At 44.8% G+C, this 17,065-nt stretch overlaps 1 protein-coding gene across 2 annotated transcripts; it reads left to right on the top strand.

Annotated features, from left to right (window-relative positions):
- Nucleotides 1-3,020: 3,020 nt before the first annotated feature.
- Nucleotides 3,021-17,055, top strand: hcfc2 (host cell factor C2). 2 transcript variants are annotated; one of them, XM_011490864.3, is made up of 16 exons: nt 3,021-3,258; nt 4,713-5,022; nt 5,091-5,293; nt 9,592-9,676; nt 9,807-9,910; nt 9,992-10,222; nt 10,299-10,502; nt 10,585-10,649; nt 13,320-13,383; nt 13,475-13,528; nt 13,599-13,654; nt 13,726-13,869; nt 13,947-14,144; nt 15,701-15,998; nt 16,090-16,147; nt 16,218-17,055. In XM_011490864.3, exons 1-16 carry the CDS (start codon nt 3,093-3,095, stop codon nt 16,225-16,227), a joined length of 2,250 nt encoding a protein of 749 aa, XP_011489166.1. In that variant the 5' UTR covers nt 3,021-3,092; the 3' UTR covers nt 16,228-17,055. The 2 variants fall into 2 exon arrangements, with proteins under 2 accessions (XP_011489166.1, XP_004082919.1); XM_004082871.4 differs by having other exon boundaries at nt 3,022-3,258; nt 13,320-13,398.
- The last annotated feature ends 10 nt before the right edge of the window (nt 17,056-17,065 follow it).

Raw genomic sequence — 17,065 nt, 5'->3', positions numbered from 1 at the left:
GCATTGGGTTCCCCTGTCCCCCACAGGCTCCTCGTTCTCCACCTCTGCCCCTGACATCCTGGTCACATGACAAATTCAAAAAACAAAAAGACTGTGTTTTTCAAAACGGCGGCTTTTCTGTTATTTTCTTCTCCATAGCAACCATTTTATGATTTGGTCGCCAGGGGTGACGAACGGTCATTTTTAGAAGAATCGACAAAGGTACATTTTTGGATTTCCTTGGCAACAGGGTTTTTGTCAACCACGCCAAACATCCCATCATGTTGATCAGATCTCATGTCATGATGTTCAGCTTGAGCCAAGGATGCATGTGTTACATTTTCACAATAATCCAGTAAAACATTTCTGAGCAACAAGAAAACTCAACCCTTGTGAGCTCACCACGCTAAAATAGTTCAATGTCCACAAAACGTGCGTCCAAGGTTGCATTTGTTGTTGGCTCCACGTATTTAAAGTTAAACTTAAAGTTCAAATCCCATTATCTTGGAGGCACCATTTGATTCATCCCCTGGAGGAGCTGCAGAAACAGCCACACTCAGGAACCATCTAGTGTCTTAACCCTAACCGTGACCGTAATCCTGACCTTAACCCTTCCTCTAGGTCCGTGCGGCGTAAAACAAAGTTCAGGGCTGGCCGCACATATTTACAAAACTACGCGCGAATAGAAAGGCTCTACCTTAAGACCAACGTGTTTTTCCCAAGAAGATCCCGATGGAGCCTGAGGAACTATGGGCGGATACATTTAAAACCCTGAGTCAGAAAAAGATACAAAAGGTGATACATTCAAGATGGCGGGCTGATCCCGAGGTCAAAGGTCAATAAAACTTTGGTTGTGGTTTTAGACAGAAACTGGCGTTGTGTGTGAAATTTTGTTAGGATTGTTCAAACTTTTTCCCCCATATTGTGGGAAAACGTGAAAATCTTCAAATTTCACACTTTCCCCAAAGTGGCTGCAAAGCCTTAGGTCCTGTGGCCATCCCATAATAATTACAAAACTTCATTTGGAAACTCCGCACATGTGTGTTCTGGTTTCGTTAGTGGATTTCAATTGTTTTTCATTTTGGCCCCATTCATTTTTATGACCATTTCCTCTGCTGTGATGTCATCGAGCGTGTAGATTTTGAGTTGGGGTGAAATTTTCACTCAAAGTCGCAGTAATGAATGAATCTGGTCATTGTAGTCCAGGACAAATACGTACATAGAACATTAAGTCAAAAGTGGGACGGACCAGAGACGTTCACTCCGCCCACCCCAATGAATGCTGGGAGAAAGGAAACCTTGAAGGAAACCTTGGATCCACCTGTCAATCAAAAAACAGGCCCCCCATGACGCAAACATTTCAAGTCCCACTCCGATCATCTGTTGATCTACTGTAAAGGTGTCACCGGAGGTCTTTTAATCGCGATGATGCTGTTTTTAGCACAAATCAAAAACCTGTGTCGTTTTCTAGGACATAGTTTCTGCAAAGCGACAGGAGTTCATCAGAAATTCACCTCTGAGTTGTGGGCGGGACTTTTGGCGTTGAAGTAGGCCTCTGCTGATATCCCATCAGTCTTTTGGTTTACACTCTCACACCCACTACCTTACAGCCCCTCACAACCCCAAGCTAACATTGGCTGTTCAACAAAAATGGTGAGCAACGTTGGAGCCATCCAGACGTTCAGGGCTGGGCTCCTTCTGAGGGCAGTTTGCACGTTTTTCTCGTGCACACGTTGGTTTTCCTACAGTAATTCCAGTCCCACAGTCCAAAATTCTTGATCTTGTCTCTAAATTCTCCTTAGTTGTGTGATTGTCTGGCCTTGGAGAGTCTGATGACCTGTCCAGGGTTTACCCCGCCTTTACCCAGCTATGGCAAGGATAGGCCCCAGCAACCCAACCACCCTGTAAGGGATTCAGCCGGCTCAGAAGATGGATGAAATGAAAACAGCTGATGTTAGAAGAAGCCCACCCCCCCATTTGTCGTAAATAATAAGTAACGACAGAGTCATGCATACATCATAAAGGCTTCGAAACGTTTTATTTGAGGACTAAAGTTAAACTTTCTCACAAGCTAATCAGTGGGGAAATGCTTTGTAAAGGTGTTCATTGGAGGAACTGCAGCGTTTGAGACTTCCTGGTGTGTCCAATCTGTAACCAAAGGTATGGGCTTATGGAAGCGATTGTGTAGCATAAATAAAAAAAATGTCAAAAACAGAAATGCTCGCTTTAGCCCTTGTGCTATCTTGTGGGGTCCAGATGACCCCACCCTTACACTGACGTGTTCTCCCTACCATGACAGATGTAGATTTAGGGACCTGTCTGTTGTGTACCCTGTCTTCGCCCAACTGTAGTTGGGATAGGCTCCAGCAACCCAGTAAGAACAAAAAGATTTAGCAGGTTAAGAAAAATGCATGGATGGATCCAAAGGTGGATAAAGGTGGAAAGATTTCATGTAATCCATGGACACCAGTGAAGATCACAAATCATTGAAGAAAAAAGGTTCAGAGCACTGTCTAGTGGGTCTAGATGACCCAACTCCCAACATTTACATGCCTTGGAGGCACGTTAATGACATCATTCATGACATGACTGTTTATGAATGCATCTCATTATGAATTTCTTTTTCTTGTCTTTTATTTTATCAACTATAGACTAAATAGTTATCACATGTTATTTCAATAGGTCAATTAAGATCTATTGAAATAACATGTGATAACTATTTAATTTAGCATAAACCTGTATGATTGATTTGGTTGATCTTGAAAAAAATATCGAACTTATTTACATTTAGATTTGTCCTTCTCGAAAAGGCTAAAAGCGATGAACACCTACTACTCTTCATATCTAACTATTCTCAATAGTTAATTTACTGAAATGCAAACTTCATAGAGCTTTGAACTTGTGCTATTCTACTTGGTTAATATTTTCATATCCAAACAAATTTTTAATATGTTAATCAAAGTAGTTCTTTGATTGTTTTGCTTTCTTCGAAAACCAAACAAAGTGAGACCTCTTTCGTTTTTCCACCTCTTTGTTTGAGATCTGCTTCCTTTGGCCCCGCCCACATCTTTGAAGCGTCAACAGCGCCAAACTTCTGGCCACTTAACGGGAAAATGAGCACCAGAGTCGAGGAGCCGCAATGGAGAAAAGTTCACTCGGTCACTGGCGTGATTCCGCGGTCCCGACACGGACACAGAGCCGCCGCCATCCGCGAGCTGATCCTCGTTTTCGGCGGCGGGAACGAGGGGATTGCGGAGGATCTGCATGTTTACAACACCGGTAAGCTAACGTTAGCCGCGCGCTAGCTAGCAGGGAGGCGGCTAATGTTTTTAGCATCTGTCTGAAGGAAGAGGCCGTTCTATGGAGCTGTGTAGCACTAGCTCATGATGTTAGCCTTCAGAAAGCATCAGCAATGAAGCTTCTTCTTCTTCTTTTTATTTTTATTTATTTTTTAAACATAGATCTGAGGCTATTTCTGCTAAGACCTGTGTTTCCAACTGCTACACACTTTAGCTTAGTTACACAACTTTAAATAAAGTCAGCTAGCTAGCACAACACAACCCGAAATTATCTGTATATCATACAAACGTCTAATTGTTAGATATAAACCCACCATGTGAATATCTGAGCAAAAATGTTTGTTTTTATCGAAAAATGTATTCTCTACTAGTTTGTACTGTTAAAAATAATTTCTTCATAGCACTAGGATTATTGCAGTAGACTCCACTAGTTGGAGGATAAAATAAACTGTTGTCAAAATATCTCACAAAAGGTGAGTACCTAAGGCCCACCTGATGAAAAATTGTGTTTTTAAAATGTTCTTGTGGCCTTATTCTGTTGATGAAGGACATATAGACAGCAAATTGAGTCTAACGTTGCTTTTCTCTGTAATTCTCTACTCAAATCATTGTAAATCAGGAAAAGCGCTTATTTGTGACGTAGAAAATATGCTGGGGGGCCACAAGCTCCATGCTCCGAGTGCTCAGCATTGTTGAGGGGAACGGGGGCGGGATTGCACTGTTGAAGTTGTGTTGGGGACTACACAACTACTGCTGGTCTGCAGAAACCACTTCCAGAAAACGCTAAAAACCGCGTAGTATGAATTAAAAGACCACTGGAAACGCTTTTACAAATCAAAATCAAAAGATTTTCGGAGAGGGACTTTTTTTTAGAATAAAACTTTATTATTAACTCTATTAAAAACAGTAGATACAATATTAATAACACTGAAAATACACTTGCAAAGTGAAGAACAACAGTCATTATCGTCAGGTGTGTATGAGGCGCTGCAGTCTAATAACAGACAGGAAGAGAGATCTGTGAAAGCTCTTCTTCCTGCAGCGAAGTGTTAAAGAAAAAATAAGTTTTATTGTTGATTTCATAACAAAATGGCAAACGTGGCATTAAAAAAAAGTTCAATTCATCTGTCGTGTTGAGCTCTGAAAAGGCTGATTATTGCTGATAAAAGACGTGAAGAGCAACACAGTTCACTTGGAAAAACTTCCCATCATCCCTTCTGACCAATCGTCTGCCCTTTGGGCCCTCTAAGAATTCTGGGTAGTATAGTCATGTCACATTTTCCGACTGTTTTATTTTAATGCGGCCTATAATCTGGTGTCCAGAAAATCTTTTGTGAAACTAGCAGCTGGATGTTGACGCCTCCTCCTGTTTGTTTCAACTTCCTGTACCTGGACTCTCCGCAGTAATCCTGACGTTTTCCTTTCTCTGTTCAGTATCAAAGCAGTGGTTCCTGCCTGCGGTGAGGGGCGACATCCCCCCCGGCTGCGCCGCCCACGGCCTGGTGTGCGAGGGGACGCGGGTGCTGATCTTCGGCGGCATGGTTGAGTACGGCCGCTACACCAACAGCGTGTACGAGCTGCAGGCCAGCCGCTGGCTGTGGAAGAAGCTGAAGCCGCGAGCTCCCAGAAACGGCGCCGCCCCGTGCCCTCGGATCGGACACAGCTTCACTCTCGTGGGGAACAAATGTTACCTGTTCGGAGGAATGGCCAACGACAGTGAAGACCCCAATGGCAATGTGCCGAGGTAGAGTGGAGCAGGAAACCCTTCCCGCAGCTCGCCGGCGTGGTCAAAACGGCCGTCTCTGCTTTCAGATACTTGGATGACTTGTACGAGTTGGAGCTGCAGACGCTGTCGGGGGCGAGGGCCTGGAACATCCCTGAGGCGAAGGGCAGCGCTCCGCCAGCGCGGGAGTCCCACACGGCGGTCGCCTACAGCGGATTGGGTTCTCCGAAGCTTTACATCTTTGGAGGGATGCAGGGGAACCGGCTGAACGACATCTGGCAGCTGGATCTCGGTAAGTTTTACAGAATCCTCCTCCAGAAGATGGCAGAACTTTTTTTTAGTGTGTCAGAGTAGCTGCACCATTCCTTGACTTAAAGTTTCTTCGGGTGTCCTCGGAAAAGACGTAAGTAAGTACATTTTTTAGTAGGGCTGGGTTGATGAAATCCATTCATTGATCTGAATCGATCCAAGCTTAATTAGATCAAAAATAGATCCATAAAAGTAAAAATCAATCTTTTATGTCTTTCTTTTTCTGGTAACCAAAGGATAACAGCAGTAAAGCCAAAGTCTGCTAGCTTGATGCTAACATATAATGAAATTTCCCATAGGACGGCTAATGCTAACGCGCGGTCCACCTAAACATGCATTGCTGACTAAATGAACAGCTTTATAGACTCACAGGCAGGAATTTCCCAAACTCTTTTAAGAAAACATTTTTAAAGTAACCGTTTGTGGTCTAAAGTCCTTTTTTTTTTCTGTAATCTTCTGGAATAAAGTGTGATGCTATAGCGCCAGCTCCACCTAGTGGCCAAACTGAAACGCAGGTTTCTTAACGATCAGCACATTTAAGTTGGAGCTTCTCCATTTCAGAAACCATGAAACACTTGATGGTGTTAACAATCCATTGGTTTATTATTTCAGTAACAGTATGTGTATTGCATCAGAGTTATATGAATATCTTCAAAACATCTATAGATTATTAATGTATTTCTATACACATATCGAGTGAATTGAAAGAATTGATTCTAGCTGTCATGCGCTATTTTTTTGTATGCTATTAATAAATCATGATGTGTAATTAAAACGTTGAATAAACGTTTTTACCTAATAATTGATGCGAAAAGCCTCATTTGGAAGAATTTTCATTTAAATTTGTGACATTGTGATCAAAAGATCAACATACAACTGAAAAAGGGTCCTTATGACGTTTTTTCATGATAGACCTCCAACCTTTACTTTCTCACAATTTCCTTCAATCTCCAATAATGAAGAAAGAAACGCATCTCCATTTTAACACATAAAAACAGTAGGAATCACTTTTCTGAGCAATTCCAAAAATATTGACCTCAAACGTCTTATCAATACCAAAATAATCCTGTTTCTACAGTTTACCGTCCCGTGGGATCAGCCAGTGGCATTACTGTATGACACCAAACACCCCGTGGGGCTTTATCCCTCACATAACAGTAGGGCTGTAACGATACACGTAGTTCAAAGTAAACTTTATTCTCAATCTCTATGATGTTTTCACATACATAGAAATTGAAATTCCGTTTCTCTTCAAACTCCAGTCTAAACGGGAAATCTAACTTCTCCAGGCTGTCAGCTTCCTGACAGCCTGGAGGAGGAAACTGTCTCTGAGTCTGCTGGTCCTGTCCTGAAGACGACGTAGTCTCCTCCCGGATGGCAGCAGACTGCAGGAGCTGTGGGATGGATGGATGGGGTCATCGGCAATGCAGAGGGCTTTGCGGGCGAAACGGGTGCTGTAGAACGCCCTAAGGGCAACGCTTTCTTTTACAGTACAGTACTTACAGTGTACTTAAGTGGTATTTACATGGTACTGTTTATGGAATTGACTGGGTACGTACATGGTACTTTTTGTGTCTACTCTGTACTTACATGGTACTTGCTGTGTATTTATGTGGTACTATTTGGTTCATACTTATGTGGTACATACTGGGTATTTATAATATACTTACTGGCTATTTAAATGTTGTGTAAAGGTGTCTTTTGTGGTACTTTTTTACACCTTTACACCTTTGTGGTACTCGCTGTAAGTTTCATGGTATTTACCATGAATTTACCACAGAAACTACCCCTTAAGTACACTGAAACTGGACTGTAAAAGAAATTCAGCCCTATTTCCACTCTATTACTTGGTACTTTCAGTAGTAAGTACTGGGTATGTTCACGTATTACCTTCCTGTGCAGTGTACATCCACACTTAGTCTTCTGACCTCACCAAAGGAGACAATGCTAACTTGTTGGTTAGGGTAAAGTAACTGCATTGTAAAAACATTCTGGCCTTTAAACGGACCAAAAGCATGACCCCACATGTCGTCAGTGTAATATAGACAAAAATACAATAGATTTGACTGCAACTATTACAGAAATGACTTTGGCTGGAAAAGGTAATGATCTTGGCCATTTCCAGTTTTCACGGTGGGTGACAAACTAATGAGTTATGCAAAGGAGTGTGAATCATTCCTGGAACAACACAAAACTCTGGAAGAAAAGATAAATAATCTGTTCTTTGGAATGCTCCTTTTTACTGTTTTGTACTTAAAACAAATGTCATTGTGATGACACTCTGTATGCTGCAGAAGTGTATCATATTAAAGATTGTTGTTTTCACTGCTGGCTTGTTTCTCTTTACATTTGCCTCATGTTACAAGAAGCAATCAGGCCAGAATGTTTTTACAATGCAGTTACTTCACCCTTACCAACAAGTTATCTCATTTGGTGAGGTCAGAAAACCAAGTGTGTTTATATTCACTGTACGGAAAGGTAATACGTGAAGATACCCAGTACTTACTACTGAAAGTACCAAGTAATAGAGTGGAAATAGGGCTGACTTTCTTTTACAGTCCAGTTTCATTGTACTTTAGGGGTAGTTTCTGTGGTAAATTCATGGTAAATACCATGAAACTTACAGCGAGTGCAGACTTAAATTCAAGGCACTTTATTTGTACTTACCTTGTTCTTACATGTGGTAAGTACCACAAAAGACACCTTTACACAACTTGTAAATACCCGTTATGTATATTATAAATACCCAGTATGTACCACATAAGTATAAATCAAATATTACCACATAAATACACAGCAAGTACTATGTAAGTACAGAGTAGACACAAAAAGTACCATGTACGTACCCAGTCAATTCCATAAACAGTACCAGGTAAATACCACTTAAGTACACTGTAAGTACTGTACTGTAAAAGAAAGTGTTACCATTTAAGAATAGAATCAGTGTTTGTGTTTTAGAAAAATAACAGACAGCAACATCCAACGCTGCTAAAAAGAAGAAAAAAGTAAAATCCTTGTTTAGACTGAGATCAACTTAAAGGTTTCCGGAATAGAAACATCCTGAGTAGAGGTTCAAACTCTAGAGTTGCCAGAGGTCTTTTAGTTATGATTATGCTGTTTTACGCCAAAATCAACCCATGATCTCTCTGTTGGCGTTCTCTCCCACTAGCCTTTCTAGCTGCTGACCACGTCCACTCGCCCTATTCTTGGTGATGGGTTGTAGAGCAGCAGGCGCCCGGCGGAGGTCCGTTGTAGGTACCAAAAGTATAGGGCCTGCGATAACTGTTCGGGGTCCTGCGACTAATGATGACGTCACACTACGGCAACACCGGCACGGGACAAACTAGGGCTCTATATTTTCATTTCACGTTTGGTTTTGTAACCTAAAGTTCTTTTCCTCATAACTAATAATGCCATTTTGAATCTTAAGAAGTGTCTGACATAATTGTTTGTTACACCAAGTGTATAATAGGGGGACACATTGGCAATATAAGCTTATTTGTCCTACGTGAGTAAATGAATGACTGTATGAGAAACAATATTTATTTATGGTGTGCAGTCTGGTTTAATTGACCCAAATGTCAGTTTCTAACAGTTATGATTGCAGTATTAATATACTAACTACTAAAAAAAAACAACGTATGGTTTTGTTCAATTTTTATGTATTATTCAAGTTATTGAAATAAACAACCAACCAAAAAACCAATGAATTAACACTAAAACAAATGCTAAATGTCTTGAATCCAATTTTCTACTCGTCTCCGTAGATGAAATGCTTTTTAAATAAGTCCTTTTTGATATATAGAGGGCAATCTTCTTGTACAAGTATCCATGTTTCTCACGAAGAACGGTGCAAACTTTGCGGAACAGTCACTATCCTAAATGTCATCAGACCAGCGTACAGCCAACCCCAAAATGTGACGTCATCATCAGTCGCAGGACCACAAACAGTTATTGCAGGTCCAATACTTTTGGTACCTACACCGGCACCATCTCCTTTTGTTTTTGAAATCTTCAGACTCTACTCAACCTGGCCCCTGTACTCCCCCCTCCTCACCCCCCTTGATACTTGCCACAATTGCAGCGTCGTCAGACTATGTCATCATGTGACGAGGATGAAGAGGAGAGGTGAAAGAACGGTGCCCCTGTGCTGCCGGTCCTCACCCTGACGAACTGTTGTCTGTTTACCAGAGAGTCCTTAACCCTGGTGGGGTCGCAGAATGGTGATCAGGAAGGCTGAATGACAAGCGGGGGTAACAGAGATTCCTCTTCTCTCTTCAGACTCCATGGTTTGGTCGACACCTGAGCCGAAGGGCCCCCCCTCTCTACCCAGAAGTCTTCACTCTGCCAACGTCATCGGAAACAAGTGAGAAAGATGCGTGAATGAGAGTTTGCAGGTTCAGTAACTCTGTGTCAGCAACCCTGCCACCCCAAAAGTAATCCTTTTTGCTCAGACAATGGATGGACTAGTAACCAGCTTGTCCTGTGGCCCGCAGGATGTACATTTTTGGCGGCTGGGTTCCCGCTCCAGAGTCACAGAGGCACACGGACTCGGCGGTGAAGTGGGTCTGCACAAACTCCTTGAGTGTGCTCAACCTGGGTGAGTTCTTGGGACCTCAGAGCTGGAGGGGGTGGGGTTCACTGAGACGGCAGAGGTGACGGTTCTGGCGTCCTGTCACAGACGCCATGTGCTGGCAGAACCTCGGCCCGGAGCACCAGGAGGACGTGGAGTCCCAGCTGCAGAGTCAGGGGCCCGCCTGCGACGATCCGTACGCCTGCAGGCCCAGAGCCAGAGCTGGCCACTGCAGCACAGCCGTGGGCTCCAGGCTCTACGTCTGGAGCGGCCGCGACGGATACCGCAAGAGCTGGAACTACCAGGTCTGCTGCAAAGACCTCTGGTACCTGGAGACAGGTGAGGCCGGTCGGCGGCGCGGGCGAGGAGCCCGGACGACAAACGTGACATCCTCTCTTCTGTCTTCTGCCGCCAGATCTCCCGGCTGCCCCAGAGGCGGTGATGCTCATCAAATCCACCGTCAGCATGCTTCACGTGGCGTGGCGGCCCGTGGCCGCGGCGGACTGCTACATCCTTCAGATCCGACCAGTGTGTCAAACCGTCAGCAGTGATTCACAGGGAAAATCCACGGATCCAACTGGACCGTCGGGGCTGAGCGGGAAGGACGGACAGACTGCAGGCCAGGAGAACTCTTCCATTAGGAGACAGCGACACGCAGCAACACGAGTGTTTGTGTTTACATGAACGTCTTCTTCTCACAGGCGTTCAGCCAGTCCAAACTCCAAGTGACGGAACCACCGACCCAGAAGACAAAGCTTGCGGTCAGGTGAGAGGGACTCCTTCAACACCAGGACATAACACGGTCATTCCATGACGTCAGTTGTGTAATTAGTCAGAGAGTTATGGCGATTCAAAAAGTAGATTCTGAAACGGAGACAAAGCAGCAAAGGTAGAAAATTAACTCAGAAATGCTGCCAAGGTGTTGTTTACCTTTTGGCATTTCCCTTTAGGGGACGCCACAGCAAATCAGCTTTCACTGATTCGCACAGGTAGTTTTGGCAGAGATTTTCTACACCAGATGTCGTTCTTGACACATTTTATCCGGGCTGGGGACCGGCATAGGGACTCGTGGCTATGTTGCACAAAGGGTCTTGCCCATTGACTATATATGGGATCTAGGGTTGGGCGATGTCCCCTAATTTGGCCGTTGACGATGTTTGCTGTCAACCATCGGGATGGACGATGACATCGTCGGGGGGGGTGTTTTTTTTACATTTTTCGTTCTTATATAACTGCTATTCGTTATTTTGCTTTTTTCATTTTATTTCCCAACTAATGGTTAATCCGCGATGATCCAGTATAAACTGAGGGAAGTGACTTTAACAGAAAAAGTAACAAACAAAATAGAAAAGAAGTAGTCGCTCCCGCACTTAGCGGAGTGGACCGGCGGAGTGCGGATTTACAGCTTTGTGTTTGATGGGAAGGGGGGGGGGGTACATGAGCGGTATGTGTGGGAGATTTAGGACTGCGATCCGTCCCGCAGCTCTAGGGGTACGAGCTACCGAACTCAGAACCGGGTCTAAACGTGTCTGAGCACAGCTCGGATCGTCAGCACACACAGCGGTTTAAGCATCAAAGCAGAAATGTCGCTCAGTCCTTAGAAAACATTCAAACAATCACGCGGATTTGTGTTTCCAGTCGTGTCCCGACTAAATAAAGGCTGATGTTATTCACAGGATGCAGCGCCACCCAAAGCTAATGTTGTTAGCCCGTGTTAGCATACTGCTAATCCTGGCTCCGTTCAGAAAAAGCACTGACCACACGGATTAAAATTCAAATGATGAGCGAACAGGTGTTTGATAATAACCGTAACATTATTAAAGGCACGTTTAGAAGATCATCTCGTATTTTACCGAGCTGACATGTCAATATATATAGCCGCTCGGCGCTGTTTAACATTGTTTTGTATTGAATTGTTACATTCAATAAAGTTTGGAAAAAAAAGCCGCTCGGCGGAAGTTGTATCCCCTTCCGGTTTTCAAACTGCGCATGTGCGAATGATTTATTCCGACCGAAATTGTGACCTTAGTGAACGTTTTTATATTCTGAAAACATTTTTCTGGGCCCATCTACACGGTTGGATTCTAATCCGACCATTGATCCCATCAAGATATTTTGTACATGTAACCGCGGCTTATGGTGTCGACGCGCAACGTGGCGGGGGCGTGGCATCACGATGGTGGTCTCTCCATCGGGATGTCAGTCACCCATCACGATGGACGATGATATCGTCCATCGGCACAACCCTAATGGGATCTGGACTGAGTGACACCTCACGTTCAAAACAGGAAGTACCTGCTGGAAGAAGCCAGAATCCCATGGACCTCTATAGAGACTCAGTCATTCTACTGGTCAGAAGAACCATTCTTACTATGCTACCTTTTTCTTCACGTCTTGCTAATCCAATTTTTTTTACTCATATTTTTCCTTTATGGCAAGTTATTCACGTCATCAATTGACCAATCGGATGCCTCAGTAAAAGCATGTGGTGCCCGCTGGCCCCCACCTAGAACGTTTGATTGACAGATTCTCCTGAGTCGCTTTCAGTGGAAAAGCTGTGGAAGTGCAACAAGCTCACTCGTGATTGGCGGTAGTAGTTGCCATAGAAACGTTGGCTCAGACCGACTCAGACCAATCGCTGTCGTCTGGCTCCAAGATGGCGATGTCCATACGGCGGAAAACTGGCCCCTGAACGGTGCTGGCACTGGAAGAAAGGGCTTTTCTATGGATGACGTCAGGTTCTTTTAAAAAATGCTGCTTAAAGAACATATAAAATTAGCAGAGAACAGCAGGTTTATTGACAGATGATTAAAGAATAGCAGATTAATAGACATTTAATTTTCCACGTTATCCGCGTTAACGGTTGAAGAGTTAGTGCGTAGAGCGTCAACACTAGAGCGAACACTCTGGTACTTAAGGCTCAAGCTGTTCGGCCATGACAAGAATAAATGACTATGGGATGTTTAAAGTGTCCCAGCGTCGTTTTTCCTTCACTGAAGCTCTTTGGAAAAACAATTGGAGCCGCGTCACTTCAAGAAACAACTACTAGGGGTTTTGATCTGCAAATACTTGATGTTCTTGACTTTTCAAAAGCTGTAAAATGAGCCTGGATCCTTTTGGATGATCACTTCATCAGTTAAACTCTCACAGTAATCTGGTTCCAACAGGATTGGACTTGCTGTCTGTCTGTTATTTAGTCATTTTATGTTTAAAATCTATAATAACAAACATTAGGTGGATCGTTAAAAGAGGAAAAAGGATTGTTGAATGAAATGGAGAAAAACATTTTAGGCAATTGTTACGTTAAAATTTATAATGAATTTGCCAGCATTCAATCCAGGATTCCACTCAATTTAGCATCATTTGAAAGGGGGAATAACGGATGACGGTGATTGAAATGTCTTTTCCGTAGGTTTAAACGTCTGTTTGTTGTCAGGAGGCCTTCCAGCAGCTGGACATCCAGTCTTCTGTGGAGGGAGAGAGCGCCGAGAGGACAGCAGGTCCGTTCAGAGCCGGTCAGTGTTCCTGTTTAGTGATCACGGATGGGACTCCCTGTGAACGTTCTCCGTTAATCCCGTTTCACCGTTGCAGCTGGCGGACAGCCGACGGCATCGGAGGGGGACAGCAGACGCCAGAACCAGCCAGGTAACCGTGACGCTCAAGCGGCACTTTTCAAAAACGCCATCCTTGATGTTTTCGTTTTCGTTTTGGACAGAGGATCAGGCTGCTGTGGCTGACAGAAGAGGAAGATCGTACGGACTTAAAGATGAGGTTGGAGCGCGCTCCGATCATACATGTGCAGCTGCATCGTTGGACTCAGACCATGATCCTTTTCCCTTCAGGCTCAGGGGAGTCCAGACAGCGGGGAGTGGTTTGATGTTGGAGTCTTCAAAACGCTTTTCTCTGAGGTCAGCCGCTTCTTTTTACCCGCCGACAGCGACGCCGTGGCAGCAGTGGGCAGCAGCAGAACCCCCACCAGCAAAGAGGTAAAGATGGGGCGAGCATCGCCGCTCTGCTTCCTCCTTCTCCGGCTCATCTTTGTCTCCTTTTGTTTTCCCATCAGCCCCTTGCCTGCAGGAGGCCGCCGGGGCCTCAGGACTACCAGGGCAGAGAGCGGCGGGAGCTGCTTCCCGGTCAGGCGTACAGGTTCAGGGTGGCAGGAATCAACTGCTTCGGTCAGGGAGACTTCAGCCCCTGCAGTGAGTTCAAGACCTGCCAGCCCGGCTTCCCCGGAGCGCCCTCTGCTGTCAGGATCAGCAAGGTGAGGCGCGTTTGAGTGCGTCTCTGCCACTTCAAGTTGGCCTAAAAAATGTGCCAGCTTTAATGCTGCAAAGCAAACTGAATTAAAGTGGGCGGACAGGCGCCACACGACCCTTTTGACCCGCCCTCAATGGCTGCGCGGCTGCTACACGCCCCTGATTCACCCCTCCGGCCGCTGGTCAGACCTGCATGTGACAAAGTCATGAAAAAAAAGCAGTTTTCTGTTGGTTTTATCTCCATAGCAACAGTTTTATGTTTTGGTTGCCTGGGGTGATGGACATGTTTACGTACCGTTTGGATTTCCTCGCCAACTGAGATTTTCGTTAACCACGCCCACATTCAAAATATGTTCACATCCTGTCTTATATCATTTGGTTTTATTCATGTAATACATTTTTCACAAGATTCTGGTAAAAGAAAATGTGCCAGCAACAGGGAACCGCCGCCATTGCGAGCTCGCCACGCTAACGGCAGATACGACATCAACGCTTTGCCGTAGTAAAAGCCTAAATATGAACTTTTTATGAACATAAGACTCCGCTGTGTTCTGAAGATGACCTTTGAGAACTCAAAAAAAAACAAAAAACAATGCATTGTGGTCTATATGCACCAATTTAGTGAGCATTAATGCACACTGAAAGTTTGCAGAGAGTTCTGGGAAATGTAGGCTGTGTCCTAATTTGAGGGCCGCATCCTACAGCGGCCGCGGCCTTCCTGGTCCATCGTCCAGCGAGTGGGCCGGATTTGAACGGCTGTGAATTTGGACGAGTCTAGCCTTGAGATAATTCCAGCCGTTACATTGACGAACGTCCTGTCGCCTAGCAACCGTGAGTCCCGAGTAGTGAACCGGGCATGGAGCTCAACACTTTCCTGGCTTATTTGATCCAACTTTGAATCTTGGAGGTGTGATTCTCTCCAACTCCGGGTCCCACAGTCCGCCGATGTTGTCAGAAAATCTCCGGGTTCGGCCGCAGTGCATCTTGGGATTTGGACAGCATAGAAGGATACGCCAGACCAATCCTCGAAATCTGGAAAAATAAAAGGCCGTATTTGAAGGAGTCGCTGAATTTGAACACCGGCGCCATGACGTAAGCAGCTTCCAAATGCGGCCCAGGAAGAACGCAGCCCTCGGATTTAAACACGGCCACAGATTCAGACGGCTCTACAAAACGGCGAATGCACTGCACAGCACGCCACGTAGCGAGTAGTGAAGGAATTCAGACACAACCGTGTGGCGCGTGTGTGTGAAGGGTCTAAGATGCTCAGCGATTGAGCGTTGCCATGGAGATGCTCACCCAAACAGGTGCTTCTGGACACAAATGACTCACTACGGCCTCAGCCATAACCGATTTTTATTCCCAAGCAGAAAAGAGTCTTCCGCTCCTGTCTGCTGATGAGTTTTACATTAAAAGCGGAAAAACCGGATTTTCAGTCTAGTTGTGGAAAACTCGATTTAGCCTGTTTTTGGGTAAAGATCAGTTCGCCACTGCTTGTTTTTTTTTTGGTCCGGAGAAGACTGAAAAAGCGTTGTTTGTCTTTCTTCCCGTCTCACCAAAGGCCAGCGATTCGGTCCAGATCACCTGGGAGGCTCCCTCGTCTCCGTCGGGCCGGATCCTGGAGTACTCCATGTACCTGGCGGTGAAGAAGAACCGCTCCGCCTGCTCAGAGCGGCCCGGTCAGATGGCCTTCATTCGCATTTACCGCGGCACCAAGACGTCCTGCTCGGTGAACTCCTCCAACCTGGAGAACGCACACATCGACAGCTCCGCCTCCAACAGGCCGGCCATCGTCTTCCGCATCGCCGCCAAGAACGAGCAGGGCTACGGCCCGGCGACGCAGATCCGCTGGATCCAAGGTGGAGGAGCGTCAACCTGACGCCTCCTGCTCACTCTTCACAGTAAAACCATTGGGGAGCTGGATTTCAGCCTCATCTCTTCTTTCTGTAGATCCCATTAAACTGCGGGAATCCAGCAGCGCCGAGGCAGAGCAGGACGCCGCCGACAGGTAATCCCGCCACACCTGAAACTGCCCCTCTAACCAGGACTCATCTGACCGCTCTCCCTCCCTCCTGCAGCTCCAGCTGAAGGCGATTCCACCCTCCAGGGGAAGAAGGCGGTTCACTCAGGAAGACGGGCGCTGAGACGCCGTACACGTCCTGAACTGCTCCCTTAATTTATTCCCATGTATTTAGTGAACGTCCTGTAAATACGTGCTGACAGCGGCTTTCTGTGCGCTCTGCTGGTTGATGGTTCAACGACCAGATAAGTTGAAGAGAAGCCAAGAATCAGAGAAAGTTCTGAAGATGTTTCAGACGGAAAACCGCTGTTGCTTCAAAGGAAACGGGCTGTATGAAATATCTGCTCCTGAAAAAGACAAACATTTATATCTGTAAAATAAAAAAAGTCGTTTTTTACTCAGATGTATGGACCAAGTTTATCTTTGTGTACATTTAATCGCTGCACGTTACTGTAAACATCGGTACCTTTACATTTCAGTCATTTTTTTTAAACTATATTTTTTCATGGAAATGCTATGAGGTAATCATCTGTGGTGTGAAACCCTGAGATCAGAAGACGTGTTTGCACATGTGTAATGTATGTAAACAGGTGAAGACTTGGTCAGGTTTGACATCACCCAGGTGGAGCTGTCATCCCTGTCTGTTTAACGTTACTATGGCAACAAGGAAATCTGTGACTTTAATCCCATTTGACCAAATTAAGTTTGGTGATGGTAAATACAACTAAAAACATTGTTTTAAATCCCGGTTTTTAAGCAAGTTAATTGTTATTCTTCTAGCTGCCTTTTTATATTTTCATTGTCAAATGAATATTTTATGTGGCCTACAATTCAACTTTAATCTGTTTTCATGTTATGTTTTCGAATAAAAATCTAAAAGATGCAGAAAAAAGTAACAACGATTTG

The sequence above is a fragment of the Oryzias latipes genome, chromosome 23 (genome assembly GCF_002234675.1).
Source record: "Oryzias latipes chromosome 23, ASM223467v1".
In the NCBI taxonomy this organism is placed as follows: domain Eukaryota; kingdom Metazoa; phylum Chordata; class Actinopteri; order Beloniformes; family Adrianichthyidae; genus Oryzias; species Oryzias latipes.
This window is presented reverse-complemented; position numbering and strand designations above follow the sequence as displayed.